This window comes from Cynoglossus semilaevis, chromosome Z, assembly GCF_000523025.1.
Source record: "Cynoglossus semilaevis isolate Cse_v1.0 chromosome Z, Cse_v1.0, whole genome shotgun sequence".
Classification (NCBI taxonomy): Eukaryota; Metazoa; Chordata; class Actinopteri; order Pleuronectiformes; family Cynoglossidae; genus Cynoglossus; species Cynoglossus semilaevis.
In genome coordinates, this window is record NC_024328.1 from 17,095,602 (window position 1) to 17,110,452 (window position 14,851).

The window sequence follows — 14,851 nt, forward strand, 5'->3', positions numbered from 1 at the left end:
CTTTTTTTTGCAAACCTCAATGAAACACAGATTTAGGATCTAATTTCTGAAAAGTTTAGTCAAAGCGAGTCAAATGATTTAAAAATGCAGGAAAAGAAAGTAAGTAGTGCCAGCAATGACACCAGGAGATCTGAACTGAATCAAATTAAATATTTAGATGGAGCAGAAGGTATGTATAATGAAGACATGTTTGTTTCTTCTGTTAAATTAATATCCTCTATATTGTATATTATATCCACTAAACTGACCTTGATGTTCTTTTCACTTTGCCTATGAATAACTTCTGAAGATAACAAACTAGCATATCCTGTAGATAGGCTCTCGACACACAATTAGTTCTAATTGCCTGGAGAATCCACAACCTAGTCTCACCTCTAACCAAAACCGTTCACACATGGACAAATCACACCACACATGGCTACATGCTCAAGCTAAATCAAAGCTAAGTTAATCCTCATGTGTTCTGTGACCTCTAACCTAAATGTGAGTGATTGAACACAGAACCACAGCAGGTAACTTTAGGCATCTGACAGCAGGTAGAAAAAAAAACACCTAGTGACTTCCACACTTTTTGGATGTGATGTTGAAAAACCACGAAATCTGTGTTTTTTGACTGCTTTCCTGCTTTTCCTGCTTCTCCTGCTTCCAGCCTACAGCAACAACTTTTGTTGCTGTAGGCTGGACTAAGCAAGGGTTTGTTTTTCTGTAGCCTGTGTGCATTTCCACAAACGTACCTCCTCCAAAGTGCTGCTAAGATGAAAGATCTGTCCTTCTCCCTCCACTTGCCGCACACACAGTTTGCAGCTGACGTTTGTGGTGGTGGAGCTCAGTCTCTCCAGAGTGAAAGAGCAATGAAGAGTTCTCTGACTGCCGCTCCACACCTGGTAGAATGGGATTTCCTGGAAATGCACACGGATTTGGGAACATTACTTTTAAACGAGGCTAAATCTGATCAACTCATCAGAAGCCAACAAAACAAAAGGTGGAAAAAAGTATTTATAAAAAGTGATTATGCTAATTAAATTACTGGGACAAACTAGTGAAGTGGTGAACATGTACAATATGTGCCAGGATGAAGTGTTTATAATGGACAATTTTAAGCAATTTTCAGGAATCTATAAAAAATCTAATTTTTTTGCGTTTTCTGCAACTTACTTATGTTTTTCACTAAGTAGTTTGAACAAAGTTTTAATACAAACTCTTTTTTTTTTTATGCCTCTACCTCATTAGCAAACCATGCAATTAGAAAGCATTTTTTGTTGTGGTTAAAAATTTAAAAGTATTTCCCTTTCAAAAAGACTAGCACTTCTTTAACCTTGAAAGCTGGGCATTAAAATTCAAGTACTTCTAAGTTCTGAGTGTACAGTACGAATTCTGTAATGTTGGATTCACCTGATACTTTGCAATGAGCTTGCTCTTCCAATGTGTGTGTGGCACGTCGTGGATGGACAGTCTCAGGTTGTGTGTGCTGTCTTTAAAGTTCAGTGTTTTTGGCTCATCCAAAAGTTTTCCGCCCATCTGGGTCTCCATTTGAAGAACCTCCTACACAGTACACACACAAAGACGTTCATGAAAACATAGGTAGCTTCTTATCAACCTTCACTAAAAAAGTTGATTTACAGGTTATAACAAAGGTAAGGGGACAGGTGTAGATGAAAATGTTGCAGAGTTTGAATAAATGCCAGAAATATATACACCATAGTATCGTATTGTGAAGTCAAACTAGAAGGACTACATGGTGGGATTATTAGCTTTAGTGATGCTTATCCAAGTCAGTCTCATTGCTGTTAATTAGATGTCAGTGATGATTCCGGCCTTCATGAAAGTTTGGACGACACTTGAGACTGATACCTTAGCCCAGACATCCATGATCCATTAGCAGATAGTGGCGTAACTCGCCCAGCGTTGCCTCCCTATCTTAGTGAATGTGTGTTCGCTTTCAGTCATCCAATGCTCCCACGCAGCTCGCAATTTAACATTAAACGCCCTGTTAACACCATTGTTTAACGGTTAGAATTATGTGGTTAACCCACCCGGAATGATGGCAAGCCCCAAATTAGTTTGCTTCACATGGGTTTTGACAATATCGGTGAGATGAGCGTGCATTGAGTCACAGCTCAATAGGGACGGAGATTTGTCAAAAAGGGTAGTGACATAAGTTGGACAATGGAGGACGGTGTTGTTGTTGTTCACAGGTTTTTAAATGCGCCTTATAGTGCGGAAAATACGGTAATTCACGTTCAATACAAACATTTTAACAATTTTGAAAAATATATTTTTGTGTTGTTGTGGATTTCAATACTAGGTTTTTCTCACAGCCTGAGTTGAATAAAACGTCAAATCTGTAGTTTATGTATTATAATGGGGTTTGCTTAAAACTGGTGGTACCCCATACTTAGTATCCTGTAGGTGGAGCTTTTAATGACACCGGTCCATTATCTATGACTAAAGTCATAGTCACTTCTTGTTTTTATGAAGACTCCCTAGATTTATCCTTTTAACATGATCATAGTGCATCTCATTACTTTTTGGTATACTAAATTTACCCTCCAAAGGAAATCACATTTTGTATTTAACTCCATTACACACTCCAGTGGTCAACTGCCAGGACTGGGACTCAAACCGGCAACTGTAGACCACAGGCCGCCCGTGGCAAGTAGTATTATGAGCATGCATACAGGTATGTATCTTGAATACATAAAAATGTAATGAAGTAAATTCAATTAATTATTTTGTATGAATTCTTTTGCCTTCTGAATTTAGGAATAAATCATGTGATGTCTTTGTCCATTGTGTGTCTCAAGGCTAGAACTGTATTTGACTTAGCTGTGCTCCAATTGTTCTGGTAATAGAGTTACACAGTGTAGAACGAAGTCCTGTTGGGATTTTTGTTCTTTCTTTTGTGAATTAACCCCTGACTTCAACTACAACTTCCCCAAAAAGGCAAAGAAGTTTATGAACACACAGGTATGAATGAGGATAGAAACAAAACATAATGATGACATCAACACATGAAGCCAACACATACACAAAAATGCACACACTAACACCAAACACAATCATTTTCTGATATATGAATAAGTTACCACTTAGTCTCTAATGCCTACTCCATCCTTTTTCAAAATCAATTCCTTCTTCCCATCATCTTACTACACACCTCCTCAGCGAAGCGACTTTACTTTTGAAACTCCAAGCGATCAATTCCACTACACAAAGTTCCCATCAATAATAAGTCCACTACACAAAGTTCCCATATAATAAGTCCACAAAGTTCCCATCAATAATAAGTCCACCTCTGAGCTCTGATCTCAAGCCACACTTGCCAGTTTGAAATGTTAAATGTAGATGTGAGCTTATGTTTGTTGCAGTGTGCACATGATTGCCCACCACCCTGACACTTGACTTATTTGCACGTATAAATTACTAGTGATAATCTCTATATTAAACGACCCTCCGGTAATTCCACTGCTGCACCGCGGTGATATATCTCCACCCTGTTTGGTTTAACGCTTCTGAACTAAAGGTGACTCCAGAATTACAGTCTGTCCCATTACCATGATGCATTAGATTCAACATGTACATTTACCTTGAGTGCATCCTGTGTGTCATCCAAACAGTAGACCCTGATGTGATAGTCCAGAGTTGTGCAGCAGACTGGTCCAAAAACAGCCAGTTTAAACCTCTTGGCAGCTGCTTTACCCATCGATTGTCCCACCAGGCAGTACGTCCCCAGTGTCTCTGTCAGGATGTGACATGCCTCTGAGTCCATCTGCACGTAGCAGGGGGTGGTGAAGTTTTCCTCTCCTACCACGACCACATCCTGGATGAATAATATACACAAAGTTTCCTTTTTCTGAAAGAATATGTCTGATGCAAGTGGCTGTTTTCTTTAGTCAAACTCAGAATTTGTCCTAAAAATTCTTCAAAGTGAAATTTCTCAAGGGTTATAACAAAAGAAGTTGTAAAGTATCTCTTATGTTTTCCCAGACTTACCCATGCATGGAAAATGACACTTTCCAATTCCAAGACTTTTAGAGTTTTTTTTCATAATGTACAACCCCTGAATCGAGAAAACCACCCCTAAATATGCCACATTTTTTCCATGTTTAGTAGCAGAATGGAAAAGAAAGGACAGCAGCAGGTAGTTGTATATGTTCTACACTACCTTTCATTTGTGATTAATCCAAATGATGAAATTATTAATATGGAAAAACATCTTTTTCTTTCGGCTTTGTCTCTTTTTCAGGGGTTGCCACAGTGAATCATTGATTTCCATCTCTCCCTGTTCTCTGCATCTTCCACTCTGACTCTAACTATCTGCATGTCCTCCATCACTGCATCCATATATCTCCTCTTTGGCCTTCCTCTTTGTCTCCTACCTTGTAGCTCCATCTCTAACATTTTTCTACCAATGTATCCACTGTCCCTCCTCTGCACATGTCCAAACCATCTCAATCTGGCTTCTCTAGCCTTTTCTCCAAACCTTCCTGTCTGTGTTGTCCCTCTAAAGAACTAATTTCTGATCCTGTCCATTCTTGTCACTCCTAAAGAGAATCTTAGTATCTTTAACTCTGCCACCTCCAGCTCCGCCTCCTGTCTTCTAACTATTGCTAGTGTCTCTAATCCATACATCATGGCTGGTCTCACCACCGTCCTGTAAACCTTTCCCTTCACCTTAGCTGACACTCTTTTGTCACAGATCACTCCTGACACTTTTCTCCAGCTGTTCCATCCTGCCTGTACTCTATTCTTCACCTCTTTTGCACGGTCTCCTCTGCTCTGAACAGTTGATCCTTAGTACCTAAACCCCTGCACCTTGACCACCTCTGCTCCTTGTAACCTCACTATTTCACTGTTCTCCCTTTCGTTTACACACGTACTCTCTCGTACTGTCTTGTTGTGGCTGACCTTGATTCCTCTTCTCTGTAGTGCAAACCTCCACTTCTCTAGATTATTACTCTCACTACAGATCACAATGTCATCTGCAAACAACATAGTCCATGGGGACTCCTGTCTGACCTCATCTGTCAATCTGTTCATCACCACAGCAAACAAGAATGGGCTCAGGGCCGATCCTTGATGTAGTCCCACCTCCACCTTGAAGTCATCTGTCCTTCCAACAGCACACCTCACTACTGTTGTACTATTCTCATACATGTCCTGCACCAAACTAACATACTTCTCTGCCACTCCTGACTTCCTCATACAAAACCACAATTCCTCCCTTGGCACTTTGTCATATGCCTTTTCTAAATCTACAAATACACAATGTAGCTCCTTCTGACCTTCTCTGTAGTTCTCCATCAGCATCCTCAAGGCAAATATTCCATCTGTGGTACTTTTCCTAGGCATGAAACTATACTCCACTTCCTGCCTCAACCTAGCTTCAACTAATCTTTCCCAAATCTTCTTCGTATGGCTCATCAACTTTATCCCTCTGTAGTTGTTACAACTCTGTGCATCACCCTTCTTATAAATTGGCACCAGAACACTTTTCCTCCACTCATCAGGCATCTTGTCAGTCTCTACAATTCTGTTAAACAACCCAGTCAGGAAATTTACCGCCACTTCTCCTAAGCACTTCCATACTTCCACTGGTATGTCATCAGGACCAACTGACTTTCCACTCTTCATGCTCTTCAGGGCTTTTCTAACTTCATCCTGTCTAACCTGATCTACCTTCTTCCTAATAGTCTCTGGTTCCTCGTTTCTACTTTCCCTTTCATTTTCCTCATTTAACAACTCCTCAAAGTATTCCTTCCATCTTCTCAGCACACTTTCCTCACTTGTGATTACGTTCCCCTCTCTGTCCTTAATCAACCTCACCTGCTGCACATCCTTCCCAGCTTGATTTCTCTGTCTCGCCAATCTATACAACTCAGTTTCTCCTTCCTTTGTGTCCAAAGTCTCATACAACTCCTCATATGCCTTTTGTTTGGCCTTGGCCACTTCCCTCTTCACCGCCCTTGTCCTCTCTTTGTACTACAGTCTGTTCTCTTCTGTTCTCACACTATCCCATATGTTCTTTGCTAATCCTTTCTCTGGACAATGTCCAGAGAAAGGATTAGCAAAGAACATATGGGATAGTGTGAGAACAGAAGAGAACAGTCTGTTCTCTTCTGTTCTCACACTATCCCATATGTTCTTTGCTAATCCTTTCTCTGCACAATCTCCTGGATCTCATCATTCCACCACCAGGTCGCTTTGTTCTCCTTTCTCTGCCCAGAGGACAGACTTAGCACCTTCCTACCTGTCTCCCTAATCACTGTAGCTGTAGTCTCCCAATCATCTGGGAATTCCTCAACAAAGCCCAGAACTGCCCCTATTTCCTTCCTGAAGTCTTCACAACATGTCTCTTTCCTTAGTTTCCACCACTTGATCTTCTGCTTTGTCTTCACTCTCTTCCTTTTTTTCACCTCCATCGTCATTTTGCACACTACCATCCGATGTTGTTTGGCTACACTCTCGCCTGCCACTACCTTACAGTCCCTTATCTCCCTCAGATTACCTCTTCTACATGGAATATAATCTATCTGTGTGGACCTGCCTCCACTCTTGTACGTCACCCTGAGTTCCTCTTTCTTTTGGAAGTAGGTGTTTACCACAGCCATTTCCAATCTCTTCGCGAAATCTACCACTGCATGTCCTTCCAAATTTCTATCCCTAACACCAAACCTGCCCATCACTTCCTCATCTCCTCTGTTCCCTTCCCCTACATGACCATTTAGGTCTGCTCCAATCACCACTCTCTCTCCCCTGGGGATACTCTCTATCATCCAATCCAGCTCCTTCCAGAACTTCTCCTTTTCTTCCAACTCACAGCCCACCTGTGGGGCATAACCACTAACAACATTTATCATCACTCCTTCTATTTCTAGCTTCACACACATCAATCTGTCTGACTCTCGTCGTTTCATCTCCACCACATTTCTTGCATATTTTTCCTTCCACCTGGTCTCCTGCACACACAAGATGTCTACTTTTTTTCTCTCTATCATATCAGCTAGTTTTCTACTTTTCCCTGTAATTGTAATATGGAAAAATGTGAAGAAATATTTGTAAATCTTTAACTCAAAAATTGGCTTTACAGAGCTGGTAAAGTTAGTCATCTTGACGGTGGTTCATAGAATGTCAAAGGTTGCTTTCAAATTTTTTGTTAAGGAAAAAGACATTGATCAGTCTCTATAGTCTCTCACAATCCACTCTACAAGCACATACTGAGCATTGAAATAAAAAAACCAATAACATTTCCCACAGTGTACATGAATAACAGTATCTTTTTCATCGTATATAATTTTGACAGCCCCCGTTTACATATATTTGCAGATCCAACTTTTTTTTTTTTATATATCACTGGGAGGAATTTTACAGTTTATAATTTCCTTTCCTTTGTTGAATGAGAAAGGCAATTTTGAAACAACTAAAGTTTTTGAAACAAAGTCTGGTGAATATCATAAACACAACCATCTCCAATGTGGACTACTGGACATATTTTTATAGTTTAAAATGTTAAACTTGTGCGGCGGCTTAACTTAATTAAACAAATCTGCCAAAAATAGATTAAGTAAAGCCCAATACTAAACATGACCTGTTTTAATGTTTGAGCTGATAGTTAAACGTTGATACCATAGATTATTCTCAGTTAAATAAGAGGTGACAGTGTTTGTCCTGCTTCATCTGACTGTTGACCGTACTTTGTTTGTTCAGGCCACTGTTGTTACGACCCATGTATGTGAGAACCAGCTTTGTTTGACTATGTACATGCATTAAGCCACTTCCTGTACGTTAAAACAATACCACCACTGTTACAACCTGTTACAATGAGACAAACAACAACTAGCAGCAAGGTTGTCACGTGCACCTGATGTAGGCAGGGTCAAGGGTTTTTTATTGTCTTTACATGACATTGCAGTGACAACTTTTATAGTTACTGAATGTTTGGTTTTGCAAAATTTTAAAATAAGAATGATTATGAATTTAAAATAGTATAAATAAACACAAAACGTAACAGGAATATGGAATTAATAAATAATATCATGTGTCTTGAGTAACTGTTATTATAATATATGATTTCTTGTAATCTCATAGTCATAGGCAAAAGCAGGGGTGGCCAACCATTCAGAGGCTAAGCCAAATTTTTTACTGTGTTACTGCAAGGAGCCACGTGATATACATGGGCACAAATGAACTGCCCCTACTCTGTTAAAGAGTGTTCATCTTCATATTTTCATTTTGCTGTGAATTATACCCTGCTAATTTGAGAGCGGGTTTTGAGAGCGGATTTCTCAATGGGTTTACCCTCCAAGTCTTTGCATTAACGCCTATGCACATGAGATTCACATACAGTAAAAAAAACAAAACACGAACAAACAAACAAACAAAAGTAAAAAAAAAAAAAATCCATATAAACGGGGGCCTGAGTTCAGAGACCCTGACTTCATTCTTTCATTAACATTTAACTTCCTTTCCTTTAATTTGCTTCTGCAAACATTTCTAGTGCATTTGCCTGAGTCATGATGAGTAGCTGTGGGTACAAGTCTATGCAAACAGACTTTGGTATGGATGTGGTGCATTCTGTGCACAAATGTTCTGCAAACTCTGACTTGCCATGCATGCCGAGCTGTGTCCCTACAGATGAGGCAAATCAACACAAATTGGTAGGACAGCAATACGGTACAAATCTGCTATTACTGTTAATCGCAAGCGTGGCTGCTCCCGCTGATGTGAGGGGAATTCAATTACCTGACTCTCTGTTTTCAGAAAAAAAAGAAACTTTCTGATAGAAAATGGATGTTCTACTGTAATAAGAGAAAACAAATTGACTTCCTGATGGAATTCCACTTTTCATTTTTTGCCCAGTCTGCAACAACCCTCCCTCTGTGCGGGACGTTCTCAAAAACACACAAGAGGTACGTGTGTGTATGTGTGTGTGTGTATAAAGGAACATGAGGGTGAGCAAGAGGGAGAAATTACATGCATGGCTAATTGTGCAGAGACATTGTGTTGCAATGCGATAAGCAACAGAAGACAGGTCTTGTAAACACAGCAATGCTGCGAGAAAGCCTTATCACCCACACACAAGGGCACACACATGCATGCCAACACACTGCCACACAAGCACACACACAATAACAGATTGCTGGGGTAGAGGCTTCATGCTGTGAGACTCGGCAAGAAACAGGGAGAGAGAGTGATGTGTAGGAAAAGAAAAAGTGAAAGAAACATGAGAAAAAAGGAACAGAGAGCGATAGAGAGAGAAATAGGGAGAGAGCGAGAGAGAGAGGAAGGGAGAGAGAGACGGAGAGAAGATGGCAAGAGCATAACAAATTGCACTACAGATAGGAGACTTCAACCTTCTGCTTGTCTAATAGCCCGTGGGCATTTTGTGTTTACCAAATTTATCCTCCCCTTCTTCTTTCCTCTATCTTTTACTGCCCCTGTGCACATGTGCCTATTCTTTAGGCTGTGGTTGATAAAGTGTTATACATATGAATGAGTGAGTCATCGTGGAGAATACTGATCAGATACTTATTAAAAAAAATCATGCAATAGCTTTTAATGTTAATATGAACATATTTCTGTGTAATAGACACGGGATACTTCATTTAGACAAACTTGCTAAAACAAAGCTTGGTATTTGCTAAGCAATACTTACTAACAGTTATTGTGGTAATACCCAGTAATGACCACAGTGACTTCCAAGAATAAGTGCCTTCTTTAAAATCATGTTATCTTAATAGGAAATGATTCTTTGTACGACATTAGGAAAAATGATAATTTAATTGATCATTTTCACCTTAATAAATATACCATGTTAAATCAAAACCTTTATTTCGCAGGTATATCACAGGGATGGTTAAATCTGAGTGTGAATATGGGAGGAGTAAATGACAGGATGTTACACTTTTTTTTGAGAGAAGTGACAAAAACTCCTGTTCACCTTCATTGCTTTTGCCAAGTGTTAGGAACTTAAACATTCAGTAGCTGTTGCGTAAACAAAACAAAACACAAGAGCTAAAAGTATGTCCACTCTGAGCTATTGTAAAAACGTGAGAAGATATTCCTGAGCTACGTCAACAGGCTTTAGATAATTATACTCAAAATATGACAACTTTAGGATGCAACATTTAATGTCAATGTAGGGAACACCTCAATGTCATAGCAAATCAGTCACCGAAACAGTTGTAAAATTTAAAGAAAAATAATTATAACTTGCGAGATTTATTAGTGTTAATACCTGGATTGGTAATAGATCGTCAAATGTATTTATACGTTTGTGTATTATACTGTATATAGTGTTGTAAACTTATATATAGCATGTATATTAATATATATTTATACATTTACATATTTATTTACTTTTACATAGCAGGTTAATTGGGCAAAGGTCTACATATTTGACATAAGTGTGTATTTATACACCTGTATGTGGTCAATGTCGGGTTGTTAACTTAACTACTGCTACTCACATAGTCAGTAAGGCTGACCAATTGCTGCCTCTTATGCCTTCATTGGACAAATATTTACAAAGTATACTTTGTACATTTCAGCTGAGTCTGCCGCATCACATTTCCCACAATTAGATGACATCACTGAAGTGTAGTCACCTTGAACATGAACAGAGCCTCACCACTCAAACAGATAATTGTTTGGAGAACACTCACCTCCCATTCTCCCAAGGCCAGCTGGTTCTTCAGCTGAATGAGCCAGTCTTCCTGGACATTGTCAGCGCAGTGGTGAACGGTGAGGATCAAGGGCCTGGTCAGCAGGAGTCCTGGGGGTCCACAGCTGACCACTGGACTCAGCATGGTCTGTACGTCCTCTACTGGGGGTCTGTACACATACACATATGACAGTATTTTGACAATGCTCTCTGTCATGCTCTCTGTCCTTTCTGTTCCGGATTCATACATGGAATAACCTCAGCTGTCCTCATATAAAACCACAGTGAGGTTCAAACGGATAAACTTGGTTCAGGTATGAGGAAATCACAGAACAAATCAGAGCGGAGCAGCACCGATGCAATAGGAGGATTATAAGTTTAGTCAGCAGGGCTTCAGTCAGTAGTTCCCAACTCATGGACAGGAAATAAAAGAATACTCGTAAGCACATACTTACCTGCCTTTTTACTACAGAAATAGCGGAATCTGTTTGTGGCAAAGCAACATAATCCTGCGACTGTGAATAAGTGTGCAATTATACACACACAACGTATGTACATAGGGCCGACTTCCATGACTAAACCGAATGAATTAAAACCACATCCTTAATGCAAGCTCAACCATGAAAGCCCATGAGGCCATAACTGCCTATGTTCTCCTGTGTAATCCATTTTACATAATTTTCTTCCCTCTTCTTTTTTGTGTGTTTTTTTTTTTTTTTTTTTTTGCTTGTGTCATGGGGCCCCTAACCCTCAGTGGAGTGATTGATTTAAGCTCTGAAGTTCATTATTGACTCATTAGAAGCTAACATGTAGGAGAGGCTGACTCAGCCAGCATCAACTTACCTGGTACAGACTGGAACTTCATTGAATTACATATATATACTGTCCCCCTTGAACCGCAACCTTACTATCAGTGTGAAAATAAGACACATGTAAATCTTCAGTGGTACAGGAGTAGCAGAAGAAAACCACAACACCAAAGAAGTTCACGTCGCCCGGATTGACGTCACCGGGGCGAGCGCCTGGTGGCCGGGTCATTGCTCACGGCCCAATCCCTGGACAACCACTCTGGCTATGGGGACATGGAATGTCACCTCGCTGGGGGGAAAAGAGCCTGAGCTTGTGCAGAAGGATGAGCGACACCGACTAGATATAGTCGGGCTCACCTTCACGCACAGTCTGGGCACACTCTTTGAGGCTGGACTCTCCTCTACTCTGGAGTTGCTCGCGGTGAGAGGAGGTGTGCTGGCGTAGGCTTGCTTATAGCTCCTCAGCTTGCCAGTCGTGTGTTGGAGTTCTCCCCACTGAGCGAGAGGGTCGCTTCCCTGTGCCCTCGAGTCAGGGATAGATTTCTCACTGTTGTTTCGGTCTACAGGCACTAGGAGGGGTACTGGACAATGCTCCTCCCGGGGATTCCATCGTCCTGTTGGGGGACTTCAACGCGTATGTGGGCAGCACCAGTGACACCTGGAGGGGCTCGGAGGTCAATGATCGACTTTGTAGTCGTGTCATCTGACATCCGGCCTGGTGGTGAGTTGGCTCCGCTTACGCGCCTCCACATCGAGAGGAGTCAGCTGAGATGGCTTGGGCATTTACATCGCATGCCCCCTGGACGCCTCCCTCGGGAGGTGCTTGGGTCCTGTCCCTCTGGGAGGAGACCTAGGGGAAGACCTAGGACACGCTGGAGCAACTAGGGGTCCCCCCAGAAGAGCTGGAGGAAGTGTCTGGGGAGAGGGAAGTCTGGGTGTCCCTGCTCAGACTGTTGCCCCCACGATGGATGGATGGATGGATCTTCATATGTAGGTTTGGCCACTTCTATACAGTAGATTCAATTGATCCTTTAAAGGAAACTGACGACCACAGTTGAGACCCTAATGAACCTAAACCACATGATTGTTGGTGTGAACGGTGTTGCTAAAGTAGGTTGGTGTAGCTACATGCTGTTCTCTGGCCTTTATTGACTAGGAGAAGGCCGGAGTATATTGAAGACATTTGTCTTTCACAAATACTGTCAAAGATTACTGACCCCAAACAATGGCAAACAGTGACCCAAGTGACATGTCTGCCGAAAATACAAATTGCTAATTACCTTTTCAAAATTGCAATAAAAAAATAACACAAACAATCTGGTTATTTACTTCAACCCATACAAAAAATGGTGTAAAGTAGTCTATAGCCTTGGCCACGTCTGACATAAAATTAACATAATATTTGCTTTTACAAAACTCCAGTAAATGAAATCCAATCAACTGCAACATATTTTACACTTTTCTGCTATATAAATATCTTAGAGACTATATATTTCTTCTTTTGTTCTAAATTTATTTTCATTTTATGACACCATTATAAGGTATTTAGCATTTAAAAATATAAATTCTGACTGTGAAATGCAAACCTGAAACATTTCACGTTCTAAAAAACAAACAGCTGATTTTTGGCAGCTGTACAATGATGAAAAGAAAACACGTAGGTTTGTTTATCCTACATCAACACTATATAGGCCCAGCTTTCACACTAAGTAGGTGTACTGTGAGTAAATTGAAATTATAAGATCATTATATGTCAATAAATGTAATTTTTGTATTTTGTGTTTGGTGACAGGGGGTTTTGGTAAATTGTAAAATATGTGCTGTGTCTTAAAGTGGTTGAAAAGCACTTTTATGCCACACAGAAATTCTCTGCAATAAACTATGTACTGTGAAGTTACTTAAGTTGTTAAAAACAATGAGCAACGGAGCACAGTCAAAGTAAAAATATTCACACAAACGTGTGAAGGAAATGTGGGAAAGAAAACACAAATGAGGATAATATATGGGAGGAATTCTGAGAGGAAAATTGAAGGCAAACAGAGAAACAACACTCACCTCAAGCTGTCCTTCCTGTGCACCGTCACATACATCTCATACACCCTGCCATGAGGCACTGCACCGGCTGGAACCAACAAACTTACACCTGCAAGGACAACAGAACAGGAAGGATGGAGGCAAAAAGAATATTTATTTTTCATCAGTGAAATTACTCATTTGAACATGCTCAACTCAATTATTGAACTTGTTGTCTTTTCATAAACTGAATAATCCTTGCTGAAGGCGAACTTTCGTGAAATTTATCATCAAGTAAATTGTAATGTGATGTTGTTTGAGTATGGTTTGAAATCTAGAATTTAGACACCAGTTGAATGTTTCTGGTTACTTTGGACGAGTGATCTGACAGACGATGGCAGGGACTTTTCTAGAAAGAAGGACCAAAACTTTCTGATTTTTACAGCTAAGGCTTGAGGGCTTTCCAATGACAGAAATACTGTCCTCATGACTGTCCCCCTAAGTATCATATCTGAAGGAAGTCAGCCACCACTCATCATCTGTCTAATAACATCCCAATGGTGACACATGGTGTTGGCAGCGCTGTACTGTGGGGTTTTTTTTCAGCTGCAGGCACATGAAGGCTGATGAGCATTGAACTGAATCAAGCAGAGGCACTTAATAAAACCTTGCGGAAAACTTAAAGAACAGATGAGAAAATGCAGCTATGTCTTAGGGACAACTTTGAGAAAATCCTGCGGTTTTGCAGAAAGAGTTTAGACCACAGTGATGTGAAAATGTCAACAAAGCCTAAATAAATAAATAAAGGATCACTTTTGAAATCCAGGTTTAAAATTATAGCAATCTCTGAAAATGACATTTGTTCCAATTCCAAGGATTAAACACTGCAATGTTCAGTGTTTACTAGAGGGGGAAAATAGAGCAGGCTCATAAGGTTCTGTTTCCTTCCTAAGTCCACTTGCTTAATAGTTGCTTAATGGTGTATTTGAGTGATGACATCACACACATGCTGCATAATTTGGTTTAGAGTATTTACAACACGGCGTCAGAGCAGTGTCTGTAGTTTGATTGCATTTCACTAAAACAGACACTCTCCTTTTGCGGGACATGAGCAGAATAGACAATTATTCTAAAAATATTTCATAGTACTTACCCAACCAACTCTCCCACTGACCTGATTTATGCTGTGTATGGATGTTAAAATATATAAATTAATAACCTGTAGAACTAATCTATAAATATTTGAGTTTTTTTATCTCTCTAGTATGGCTTCTGACATTTTTGCATTTGTTGTTATCAGAAAAAATATATATGTGTATATGTGTATATGTGTATATATATATATATATATATATATATATATATA

The 14,851-nt window shown here is 40.0% G+C and overlaps 1 protein-coding gene across 1 annotated transcript in view; it reads right to left on the reverse strand.

The window, feature by feature from the left end:
• LOC103398184 (netrin receptor UNC5C-like) overlaps positions 1–14,851 on the reverse strand; it is a 215,439-nt gene that overhangs the window by 6,621 nt on the left and 193,967 nt on the right. Inside the window, exons 12-16 of the mRNA XM_008336705.3 lie at positions 13,528–13,615; positions 10,665–10,833; positions 3,587–3,820; positions 1,393–1,542; positions 735–899 (exon numbers count right to left, since the gene is read on the reverse strand). Of these exons, the coding sequence (XP_008334927.2) occupies positions 735–899; positions 1,393–1,542; positions 3,587–3,820; positions 10,665–10,833; positions 13,528–13,615 (806 nt within the window). The remainder of the gene's footprint in view (positions 1–734; positions 900–1,392; positions 1,543–3,586; positions 3,821–10,664; positions 10,834–13,527; positions 13,616–14,851) is intronic.